The sequence below is a fragment of the Oncorhynchus clarkii genome, chromosome 7, assembly GCF_045791955.1.
Source record: "Oncorhynchus clarkii lewisi isolate Uvic-CL-2024 chromosome 7, UVic_Ocla_1.0, whole genome shotgun sequence".
NCBI classification, from domain to species: Eukaryota; Metazoa; Chordata; class Actinopteri; order Salmoniformes; family Salmonidae; genus Oncorhynchus; species Oncorhynchus clarkii.
The window spans coordinates 83,515,788-83,529,072 of record NC_092153.1 but is presented as its reverse complement, the minus strand read 5'-3'; the positions used below and the strand labels follow the sequence as shown (position 1 = coordinate 83,529,072).

The following is a 13,285-nucleotide window of genomic DNA, read 5'->3' as shown; positions in this document are numbered from 1 at the left end:
CTGGATTTTGATAATTAGTGGGTATCGGCCTAATTCTGCTCTGCATGCATTATTTGGTGTTCTGCGTTGTACACGGAGAATATTTTTGCAGAATTCCGCGTGCAGAGTGTCAATTTGGTGTTTGTCCCAAGTCTTGGTTGGTGAGCGGACCCCGGACCTCACAACCATAAAGGGCAATGGGCTCTATGACTGATTCAAGTATTTTTAGCCAAATCCTAATTGGTATGTTGAAATTTATGTTCCTTTTGATGGCATAGAATGCCCTTCTTGCCTTGTCTCTCAGATCGTTCACAGCTTTGTGGAAGATACCTGTGGCGCTGATGTTTAGGCCAAGGTATGTAAAAAAAAATGGTGTGCTCTAGGGCAACAGTGACTAGATGGAATTTGTATTTGTAGTCCTGGTGACTGGACCTTTTTTGGAACACCATTATTTTGGTCTTACTGAGATTTACTGTCAGGGCCCAGGTCTGACAGAATCTGTGCATAAGATCTAGGTGCTGCTGTAGGCCCTCCTTGGTTGGTGACAGAAGCACCAGATCATCAGCAAACAGCAGACATTTGACTTCGGATTCTAGTAGGGTGAGGCCGGGTGCTGCAGACTTTTCTAGTGCCCGCGCCAATTCGTTGATATATATGTTGAAGAGGGTGGGGCTTAAGCTGCATCCCTGTCTTACTCCACGACCCTGTGTGAAGAAATGTGTGTGTTTTTTGCCAATTTTAACCGCACACTTGTTGTTTGTGTACATGGATTTTATAATGTTGTATGTTTTACCCCCAACACCACTTTCCATCAGTTTGCATAGCAGACCCTCAGGCCAAATTGAGTCGAAGGCTTTTTTGAAATCAACAAAGCATGAGAAGACTTTGACTTTGTTTTGGTTTGTTTGGTTGTCAATTAGGGTGTGCAGGGTGAATACATGGTCTGTTGTACGGTCATTTGGTATTTGACATTTGCTCAGTACATTGTTTTCATTGAGGAAATGTACGAGTCTGCTGTTAATGATAATGCAGAGGATTTTCCCAAGGTTACTGTTGATGCATATTCCACGGTAGTTATTGTGGTAAAATTTGTCTCCACTTTTGGGTGATCAGTCCTTGGTTCCAAATATTGGTGAAGATGCCAGAGCTATTGATGATGTTAAAGAGTTTTAGTATAGCCAATTATCTCTCTCTCTCTCTCTCTCTCTCTCTTTCTCTCTCTGGGCTCTGCTATGCTGTGGTGTGTGCTGCTGGCTCAGAGCACTCACTCTGCGCAGCTCCCACTGCAGTCGCAGGCAGCCTCCCTCCTCTCCGTTCTGTCCTCATTTCTCTCTCTCACACACGATGCGGCTCCCCGGCACTGGCAGCCTGGGCTCTCACTCTCCTCTCTCATCACCGGTACGACCGCTCCGTGTTGCTTCTCTTTACTACTGCCACTGACATAGACTCACAGAGCTTACGCCTGCTACACTCTCATCCTTCTCTCTCTCTCTCTCTCTCTCTCTCTCTCTCTCTCTCTCTCTCTCTCTCTGTCTCTCTGTCTCTCTGTCTCTCTGTCTCTCTCTCTTTCTCTCTCTCTGTCCCTCTCTCTGTCCCTCTCTCTCTCTCTCTCTCTCTCTCTCTCTCTCTCTCTCTCTCTCTCTCTCTCTCTCAGAAGGAGTAATGAAGAGGACCACCATGTAGACAGAATGCAGACATTGACAGACGGAGATAGAAGATAGAAGAAGCAGAATGGGAACATGCATCTGGAGCGGCTCCCGATTGACTCACAGTAACAGAAGCCCAGAAGGGATCGTTATTCTCCTGTGGACGTACGTCGCTCCTCTCGCCGCTCTCTCGCTGCTGGTCTCACTGGTCTAGCTGGCTTCCCTTAGTGTTCTCTGGATGTTCGTACGGTCTGAGGGATCTCAGCCTGTCTCTGTATCTCAAAGTGACAACAGGATTTAGCTCTCCCTCTGTCTGTCGGTGGGCGCTGCAGCATCTGTCTCTCTCTCTCTCTATCGTGTGGTTTTCACCAATATCACCGGTATTGCCGGGCGCATTCCAGTGGAATTCATCCCTCTTCCTCTCCTCATTTCGAGAATCCCTCTCTCTCTCTCTCTCTCTCTCTCTCAACCCACACAACCCCCTCGTAAAGCTTTGTCTGAGGTTTGTACTCCTTCTTCGTCGAGTTACTGAGCAATACTAGCTAGTCAGTCATCATGGGGGACCTGACCAACAGTGATTATTACTCTAAGAACCAAAGAAACGATGTCAGCAGTAACCACGAGGGGGGCTTTGGGGTCTCGGTCATGGAGCTGCGTGAACTCATGGAGCTGAGAGGCAGCGAGGCGGTGGTTAAGATCCAGGAGGAGTACGGGGACATGGACGGGCTCTGTCAACGGCTGAAAACATCACCCACAGAAGGTGAGTCACACGACTTCACACCGGCCTCCGGGCTTGATGTGTGTGTGTGTGTGTGTGTGTGTGTGTGTGTGTGTGTGTGTGTGTGTGTGTGTGTGTGTGTGTGTGTGTGTGGAGAGGTGAGGTGCGGAGGGTGAGGTGCGGGGGGTTCTGTGTGTGTGTGTCGGTGTGTGTGTGTGTGTGTTTGTTAATTACCAGCCAAATCAATTCAAAATGTATTGGTCACATACACATATTTAGCAGATGTTATTGTGGGTGTGTAGCGCTCCAACAGTGCAGTAGTATCTAACAATTCACAAAAAAAAGTACAAGTAAAAGAATTAAGAAACTGCCGTTCAAAAGTTTGGGGAAATGCCCGTGTTTCATAAATGAAATAAATAAATAAATAACATCAAATTGATCAGAAATACAATGTAGACATTGTTACGCTGAAGGATCCGCCCCTAAGACACTGCATCGCATGTGCTAGCTGTGCCACGAGAGACTCTGGGTTCGCGCCCAGGCTCTGTGCAGCCGGCCGCGACCGGGAGGTCCGCGGGGCGACCCACAATTGGCTAGCGTCGTCCGGGTTAGGGAGGGTTTGGCCGGTAGGGATATCCTTGTCTCATCGCGCAACAGCGACTCCTGTGGCGGGCCGGGCGCAGTGCGCGCTAACCAAGGTTGCCAGGTGCACGGTGTTTCCTCCGACACATTGGTGCGGCTGGCTTCCGGGTTGGAGGCGCGCTGTGTTAAAGAAGCAGTGCGGCTTGGTTGGGTTGGGTTTCGGAGGACGCATGACTTTCAACCTTCGTCTCTCCCGAGCCCGTACGGGAATTGTAGAGATGAGACAAGATAGTAACTACTAACAATTGGATACCACAAAATCGGGGAGAAAAAGGGGTAAATAAAAAATAAAAGTAGAAATATTAGATCCAGCAATGTCTGAGTGGCATTGACTAAAATACAGTAGAATATAATACAGTATATACATATGAGATGAGTAAAGCAGTATGTAAACATTATTAAAGAGGACACTGATTCCAAGGCTATTTATATAGGGCAGAGGTCTTATATCAATTTATAGGTTTATAGGTTTATAGGTCTTTTTTTAACATGACGACCTACCAAAAGACAAAGAAAGGCCTCCTGTGGGGATGGGGACTGAGATACATTTATTTTATTTAAACATTTAATACAAAATCTAGGACAAAACACACATCACCACAAGAGAGACAACACAACACTACATAAAGAGAGACCTAAGACAACACAACACTACATAAAGAGAGACCTAAGACACCACAACACTACATAAAGAGAGACCTGAGACAACACTACATAAAGAGAGACCTAAGACAACACAACACTACATAAAGAGAGACCTAAGACAACACAACACTACATAAAGAGAGACAACACAACACTACATAAAGAGAGACCTGAGACAACACAACACTACATAAAGAGAGACCTAAGACAACACAACACTACATAAAGAGAGACCTAAGACAACACAACACTACATAAAGAGAGACCTAAGACAACACTACATAAAGAGAGACCTGAGACAACACTACATAAAGAGAGACCTAAGACAACACAACACTACATAAAGAGAGACCTAAAGACAACACAACACTACATAAATAGAGACCTAAGACAACACTACACTACATAAAGAGAGACCTGAGACAACACTACATAAAGAGAGACCTAAGACAACACAACACTACATAAAGAGAGACCTAAAGACAACACAACACTACATAAATAGAGACCTAAGACAACACTACACTACATAAAGAGAGACCTGAGACAACACAACACTACATAAAGAGAGACCTAAAGACAACACAACACTACATAAAGAGAGACCTAAGACAACACAACACTACATAAAGAGAGACCTAAGACAACAACATAGCAAGGCAGCAACACATGACAACACAGCATGGTAGCAACACAACATGACAACAACATGGTAGCAACACAACATGGCAACAACGTGGTAGCAACACAAGATGGTAGCAACACAAAACATGGTACAAACATTATTGGGCAGAGACAACAGCACAAAGGGCAAGAAGGTAGAGACAACAATACATCACACAAAGCAGCCACAATTTTCAGTAAGAGTGTCCATGATTGAGTCTTTGAATGAAGAGCTTGAGATAAAACTGTCCAGTTTGAGTGTTTGTTGCAGCTCGTTCCAGTCGCTAGCTGCAGCGAACTGAAAAGACGAGCGACCAGGGATGTGTGTGCTTTGGGGACCTTTAATCGAATGTGACCTCTGGAAGCTGGCTAGTGATGAGTATTTAACAGTCTGATGGCCTTGAGTTGGGCAACGGTTTTTCAGTCTCTCGGTTCCAGCTTTGATGCACCTGTACTGACCTCGCCTTCTGGATGATAACGGGGTGAACAGGCAGTGGATCGGGTGGTTGTTGTCATTGATGATCTTTATGGCCTTCCTGTGACATCGGGTGCTGTAGGTGTCCTGGAGGGCAGGTAGTTTGCCCCCGTTGATGCGTTGGGCAGACCTGATTACCATCTGGAGAGCCCTGTGGCTGTGGGTGGTGCAGTTGCCGTACCAGGCGGTGATACAGCCCGACAGGGTGCTCTCGATTATGCACCTGTAAAAGTTAATGAGGGTTTTAGGTGACAAGCCAAATTTCTTCAGCCTCCTGAGGTTGAAGAGGCGCTGATGCACCTTCTTCACCACACTGTCTGTGTGGGTGGACTATTTCAGATCGTCAGTGATGTGTACGCCGAGGAACTTCAAGCTTTCCACCTGCTCCACTGCGGTCCCGTCGATGTGGACATGGGGGTGCTCACAACTTTGTGTCACAACTTTGGAAGTATGCTTGGGGTCATTGTCCATTTGGAAGACCCATTTGCGACCAAACTTCCTGACTGATGTCTTGAGATGTTGCTTCAATATATCCACATAATTGTCCTCCCTCATGATGCCATCCATTTTGTGAAGTCCCTCCTGCAGCAAAGCACCCCCACAACATGATGCTGCCACCCCCGTGCTTCAAGGTTGGGATGTTGTTCTTCGGCTTGCAAGCCTCCCCCTTTTTCCTCCAAACATAACGATGGTCATTATGGTCAATCAGTTCAATTTTTGTTTCATCAGACCAGAGGACATTTCTCCAAAAAGTACAATCTTTGTCCCCATGTGCAGTTGCTTGCTGAGCAGCCTTTCAGGTTATGTCGATATAGGACTTTTACTGTGGAGTTTGCACTTTTCACACCAAAGTACGTTCATCTCTAGGAGACGGAACACGTCTCCTTCCTGAGCGGTATGATGGCTGCGTGGTCCCATGGTGTTTAAACTTGCGTACTATTGTTCGTACAGATGAACGCGGTAACTTCAGGCATTTGGAAATTGCTCCCAAGGATGAACCAGACTTGTGGAGGTCTACATTTTTTACTGAAGCCTTGGCTGATTTCTTTTGATTTTCCCATGATGTCAAGCAAAGAGGCACTGAGTTTGAAGATAGGCCTTGAAATACATCCACAGGTACACCTCCAATTGACACAAATTATGTCAATTAGCCTATCAGAAGCTTCTAAAGCCATGACATCATTTTCTGGAATTTTCCAAGCTGTTTAAAACGCAGTCAACTTAGTGTATGTAAACTTCTGACCCACTGGAATTGTGATACAATGAATTATAAGTTAAATAATCTGACTGTAAACAATTGTTGGAAAAATTACTTGTGTCATGCTCAAAGTAGATGTCCTTACCGACTTGCCAAAACTACAGTTAGTTCACAAGAAATTTGTGGAATGGTTGAAAAACGAGTTTTAATGACTCCAACCTAAGTGTATGTAAACTTCCGACTTCAACTGTAGGTATTCCTCTTGTCCAGATGAGATAGGGCAGTGACCAGTGCGATGGCAATTGCATAATCTGTGGATCTATTGGGGCGGTAAGCAAATTGAAGTGGGTCTAGGGTGTCAGGTAAGGTAGAGGTGATATGATCCTTAACTAGCCTCGCAAAGCACTTCATGATGACCTTAAGTGAGTGCTACGTGGCGATAGTCATTTAGTTCAGTTACCTTTGCTTTCTTGGGTACAGGACCAATGGTGGACATCTTGAAGCATGTGGGGACAGCAGACTGGGATAGAGAGAGATTGAATATGTCCGTAAACACTCCAGGCCTGCGCATGCTCTGAGGATGTGACTAGTGATGCTGTCTGGGTCAGCAGCCTTGCGAGGGTTAACACATAAAACACAGTCTGATGTTATGTAGAACACATAGAACACAGAATACAGTCTGATGTTGCAGAGAACACATAGAACACAGTTTGATGTTACATAGAACACACACATAGAACACAGTCTGATGTTACATAGAACACATAGAACACAGTCTGATGTTGCATAGAACACATAGAACACAGTCTGATGTTGCAGAGAGCACATAGAACACAGTCTGATGTTGCAGAGAGCACGTAGAACACAGTCTTATGTTGCAGAGAGCACGTAGAACACAGTCTGTTGTTACATACAACACAGTCTGATGTTACATACAACACAGTCTGATGTTACATACAACACAGTCTGATGTTACATACAACACAGTCTGATGTTACATACAACACAGTCTGATGTTGCAGAGAGCACGTAGAACACAGTCTGTTGTTACATACAACACAGTTCTATGTGTTCTCTCCCAGCCCAGCCCAGCCTCTCCCAGCACAGCCTCTCCCAGCCCATTCTCTCCCAGCCCAGCCCAACCTCTCCCAGCACAGCCTCTCCCAGCCCATTCTCTCCCAGCCCAACTCAGACTCTCCCAGGACAGCCTCTCCCAGCCCATTCTCTCCCAGCCCAGCCCACGCCACACCCACATAGATCTAAATGCTGTGTATAGTCTTAGAAAAAAGGGATCCAATTGGGTTATTTTCAACTGTCGTGTGTGTGTGTGTGTGTGTGTGTGCGTGTCCGGAGTTGCTAGGGCAAGTGTGCGTGTGTGTGTGTGTGCGTGTGTGACCGGAGTTGCTAGGGCAAGATGAGTCAATTAAAGCTCCCCCGGACAAACACTCCCCTAACCCGGAAGACGCTGGGCCAATTGTGCGACGTCCTATGGGACTCCCGGCCGGGTCTGTAGGGTCTGTAGTAACGCATCTAGCACCGCAGTGCAGGACCTTAGAGGCCCCAATTCTGCGATAATTTATTTCATCTCATGAAATGTGGAACGAACACTTTTACATGTCACGTTTTAGATTTTTGTCCAGGGTAATTTGAGTGGCCTGGATTTACATGTATTATGTTACGTTTAGTCAATGAGACCTGGCTGAGAATAAGGTATCATTATTGACACATCACTGTGTTACACATCACTGGCCCCGCAGCTTTCCATGTAACATGAGAGGGAGAGGAGAGGACAGCAGAGAGATGCGGCTCAGTCACGTCCAAAATGGCACCCTATTTCATATATACTGCACTAACATAGGGAACACTGTAGGGCTCTTGTCAAAAGCAGTGTACTATCTAGGGATTATGATGCTCTTTGGGACGATGGTGTGTCCAGCTCTCCTCCTCTCCTCTCGGCCCCTTCAGTAGACATGACTTCTAGGTCAGCTGGTGATACCAGCAACGTTGACACAAATGTGTGTCCCAAATGACACCCTATTCCCTACATAGTACACTTATTTTGACCAGAGCCCTATGGCACTATATAGGGAATAGGACGCAGCCTGATACTACTTGGTTCAATAAATACTACGCACACTCTTGGTTACAAAAGGGTTCTGCGGCTGTCTCCATAGGAGAACCCTTTTTGGTTCCGGGTAGAACCTTTTGGGTTCCACATAGAACCTTTTCGGGTTCCACGTCGAGCCCTTTTGGGTTCCACGTAGATTTCTATAGATGGTTCTACCAGGAACCAAAAAGGGTTCTTCAAATGGTTATCTTATGGAGACAGTCGAAGAACACTTTATGTTATATTAAATATGCATCTGTGTGTGTGTAGCGGTGAATCCACAGAGCATGTGACGATCTGGGTTATTCTCATGACAGGTACACCAATCTGTCAACATGCTCATATATTATGAATCCCAAGGGGTCCGGACTGCTTTTCTACTGAATGGACAGTATCTAGTGGGCCTCTCCCAGCCCAGCCTCTCCCAGCCCAGCCCAGCCCAGCCTCTCCCAACCCAGCCCAGCCTCTCCCAGCCCAGCCCAGCCCAGCCTCTCCCAACCCAGCCCAGCCTCTCCCAACCCAGCCCAGCCTCTCCCAACCCAGCCCAGCCTCTCCCAACCCAGCCCAGCCTCTCCCAGCCCAGCCCAGCCCAGCCTCTCCCAACCCAGCCCAGCCTCTCCCAGCCCACTCCACATAGACCTACGTTTATTTTTATTTATTTTATTTTATTTTTTTACCTTTATTTAACTAGGCAAGTCAGTTAAGAACAAATTATTATTTTCAATGATGGCCTAGGAACAGTGGGTTAACTGCCTTGTTCAGGGGCAGAACGACAGATTTGTACCTTGTCAGCTCGGGGGTTTGAACTTGCAACCTTCCTGTTACTAGTTCAACGCTCTAACGCTTTTTGGTTCCAGGTAGAACCCCAAGTGGAAAATATTCTACATGGAACTCAAAAGGGTTCTAACTGGAACCAAAAGGGTTCTAAATTGGAACCAAAAGGGTTCTAAACTGGAACCAAAAGGGTTCTAAACTGGAACCAAAAGGGTTCTAACTGGAACCAAAAGGGTTTTATCTGGAACTATATAGAACAACGTTAGCCTCAACATATTGCAAATTCGTAACATATTGTACGTATTGGATGATGGACATCCATGAATTAATGCATACCATATGAAACATATCATATCACATAACATATCATACTAAATGGAGGGAGACAGATTTACATTTACTATGTAACGTCTACCCCTGAGTCTAGGTTGGAATCTCATGTACATTCTGTTCCTACACAATAGGAATAGGATTCTATTTGGGACATAGTTCTAGAAAGACAGACACAGACAAAGGAACACTGTTTCTAATCATTAACCGTAAACAGTTTAGAGGACAAGACAATAAGAGGGCTGTCTGTTAATACGTCTGCAGTGTATTTATTATGGATCCCCATTTGTTCCTGCCAAGGCAGCAGCTACTCTTCCTGGGGTTTATTATGGATCCCCATTAGTTCCTGCCAAGGCAGCAGCTACTCTTCCTGGGGTTTATTATGGATCCCCCTTAGTTCCTGCCAAGGCAGCAGCTACTCTTCCTGGGGTTTATTATGGATCCCCATTAGTTCCTGCCAAGGCAGAAGCTACTCTTCCTGGGGTTTATTATGGATCCCCATTAGTTCCTGCCAAGGCAGCAGCTACTCTTCCTGGAGTATATTACGGATCCCCATTAGTTCCTGCCGAGGCAGCAGCTACGCTTCCTGGGGTTTATTATGGATCCCCATTAGTTCCTGCCGAGGCAGCAGCTACGCTTCCTGGGGTTTATTATGGATCCCTATTAGTTCCTGTCAAGGCAGCAGCTACTCTTCCTGGGGTTTATTATGGATCCCTATTAGTTCCTGTCAAGGCAGCAGCTACTCTTCCTGGGGTTTATTATGGATCCCCATTAGTTCCTGCCGAGGCAGCAGCTACTCTTCCTGGGGTTTATTATGGATCCCCATTAGTTCCTGCCGAGTCAGCAGCTACTCTTCCTGAGGTTTATTATGGATCCCCATTAGTTCCTGCCAATGCAGCAGCTACTCTTCCTGGGGTTTATTATGGATCCCCATTAGTTCCTGCCAAGGCAGCAGCTTCTCTTCCTGGGGTTTATTATGGATCCCCATTAGTTCCTGTCAAGGCAGCAGCTACTCTTCCTGGGGTTTATTATGGATCCCCATTAGTTCCTGCCGAGGCAGCAGCTGCTCTTCCTGGGGTTTATTATGGATCCCCATTAGTTCCTGCCGAGGCAGCAGCTACTCTTCCTGGGGTTTATTTTGATCAGTTTTTACTGCTGCTTCCTGTTTATTATCTGTGCATAGTCACTTTACCTACATGTAAATATTTCCTAGATTAACTCGCTACCCCTTGTGTATAGTTATTGATATTTTTTATGTTGCTTTTAAAAAAAACTTTTGTTTTTATATTTTTTTTAGTGAATATTTTTGTGCTTTTAAAACAACTATTCCTCTTCGATTAAGGGCTTGTAAGTAAGCATTTCATGGTAAGATCTACACCTGTTGTATTAATGTGACAAATAAAATGTGATTTGAATAGTCATAGCTCTATGAAGTACTGTGTGCCTCCCATAGTCTGTTGTGGACTTGGGGATTGTGAAGACACCTCTGGTGACATGTCTTGTGGGGTAGTCATGGGTGTCTGAGATGTATGCTAGTAGTTTAAACAGACAGCTCAGTTCAACAATACCTCTTAAAAAACAAATAGTGATGAAGTCAATTTCTCCTCTACTTTGAGCCATGAGAGATTTATATAAATATTATTAATGTTAGTGTACATTTAAAGGGCCAGACATGCTGCCTTGTTCTGGGCCAATTGTAATTTTCCCTCTTTGTGGCACCTGACCACACGACTGAACAGTAGTCCAGGTGTGACGAAACTAGGGCCTGTAGGACCTGCCTTGTTGATAGTGTTGTTAAGAAGGTAGAAACTAGAGCCTGTAGGACCTGCCTTGTTGATAGTGCTGTTAAGAAGGTAGAAACTAGAGCCTTTAGGATCTGCCTTGTTGATAGTGCTGTTAAGAAGGTAGAAACTAGAGCCTGTAGGACCTGCCTTGTTGATAGTTCTGTTAAGAAGGTAGAAACTAGAGCCTGTAGGATCTGCCATGTTGATAGTGCTGTTAAGAAGGCATAGCAGCGCTTTTATTATGGACAGACTTCTCCCCATCTTAGCTACTGTTGTATCAACATGTTTTGTCACAGGCATTTCAGTCGCTGTAGTAGCTGACGTGTATGGTGTTGAGTCCTCCACATACATAGAAACACTGGCTTTACTAAGAGCTAGTTGCAGTTCATTATTAAATATTTAAAAATGCATGGGGGCCTAGACAGCTGCCCTGGGGAATTCCTGACTGTACCTGGATAATGTCGGAGAGGCTTCCATTAAAGAACAGCCTCTGTGTTTTGTTAGACAGGTAACTCTTTATCCACAGTATAGCAGGTGATGTAACACAGATGTTTTTGTAACAACACATTATGAACAAGAGCTGTACTGAAGTCTAACAAAACAGATTTTTATCAATTTCTCTCAGCCAATCATCAGTCATTTGTGTAAGTGCTGTAAAATGTTAAATGCCCATCCCTATAAAGATGTGATCAGTATATGTTGATGATTTCATTCCTGTGTTATTTGTAAATACCCTGTTAGGTCGAGTGATAACTTGAAGAGTTTGACTTTTTTGACTTTTTTTTGTTGTTGAGTGGGCAGCTTGATGAAAGCAAGTCAATATTTACAGTTGAAGTCGGATGTTTACATACACTTAGGTTGGAGTCATTAAAACTCGTTTTTCAACCACTCCAACAAATGTCTTGTTAACAAACTATAGTTTTGGCAAGTTGGTTAGGACATCTACTTTGTGCATGACACAAGTCATTTTTTCCAACAATTGTTTACAGACAGATTATTTCCCCTATAATTCACTGTATTACAATTCCACTAGGTCAGAAGTTTACATACACTAAGTCTACTGTGCCTTTAAACAGCTTGGAAAATTCCAGAAAATGATGTCATGGCTTTAGAAGCTTCTGATAGGCTAATTGACAAAATGTGAGTCAATTGGAGGTGTACCTGTGGATGTATTTCATGGCATACCTTCAAACTCAGTGCCTCTTTTGCTTGACATCATGGGAAACTCAAAATAAATCAGACAAGACCTCAGAAAAAACTGTAGACCTCCACAAGTCTGGTTCATCGTTGGGAGTAATTTCCAAACTCCTGCAGGTAACACGTTCATCTGTACGAACAATAGTACGCAAGTTTAAACACAATTGGACCACGCAGCCGTCATGCCACTCAGGAAGGAGACGTGTTCTGTCTCCTAGAGATGAACGCATTTTGGTGCAAAAAGTGCAAATCAATCCCAGAACAACAGCAAAGGACCTTGTGAAGATGCTGGAGGAAACAGGTACAAAAGTGTCTATATCCACAGTAAAACAAGTCCTATATCAACATAACCTGAAAAGCTGCTCAGCATGGAAGAAGCCACTGCTCCAAAACCACCATAAAAAAGCCAGACTACGATTTGCAACTGCACATGGGGACAAAGATCGTACTTTTTGGAGAAATGTCCTCTGGTCTGATGAAACAAAAATAGAACTGTTTGGCCATAATGACCATCATTATGTTTGGAGGAAAAAAGGGGGAGGCTTGCAAGCCGAAGAACACCATCCCAACCGTGAACCATAGGGGTGGCAGCATCATGTTGTGGGGGTGCTTTGCTGCAGGAGGGACTGATGCACTTCACAAAATAGATGGCATCATGAGGTAGGAAAATGATGTGGATATATTGAAGCAACATCTCAAGACATCAGTCAGGAAGTTAAAGCTTGGTTGCAAATGGGTCTTCCAAATGGGCAATGACCCCAAGCATGCTTCCAAAGTTGTGGCAAAATGGCTTATTAAGGACAACAAAGTCAAGGAATTGGAGTGGCCATCACAAAGCCCTGACCTCAATCCTATAGAAATGTTGTGGGCAGAACTGAAAAAGCATGTGCTAGCAAGGAGTCCTACAAACCTGACTCAGTTACACCAGCTCTGTCAGGAGGAATGGGACAAAATTCATCCAATTCATTGTGGGAAGCTTGTGGAAGGCTACCCGAAACGTTTGACCAAAGTTAAACAATTTAAAGGCAATTCTACCAAGTACTATTTGAGTGCATGTAACCTTCTGACCCACTGAGAATGTGATGAAAGAAATAAAAGCTGAAATAAATCATTCTCTCAACTATTAT

General features: G+C 44.7%; 1 protein-coding gene across 2 annotated transcripts in view; it reads left to right on the top strand.

Moving 5' to 3' along the window:
* Nucleotides 1-1,686: 1,686 nt before the first annotated feature.
* The window catches only part of LOC139413918 (ATPase plasma membrane Ca2+ transporting 2), a 178,848-nt gene continuing 167,249 nt past the window's right edge, over nt 1,687-13,285 (top strand). For both annotated transcript variants that reach the window (XM_071161779.1, XM_071161778.1), the window contains exon 1: nt 1,687-2,385. In XM_071161779.1, coding sequence (XP_071017880.1) covers nt 2,181-2,385 — 205 coding nt within the window. In that variant the 5' untranslated portion in view covers nt 1,687-2,180. The remainder of the gene's footprint in view (nt 2,386-13,285) is intronic.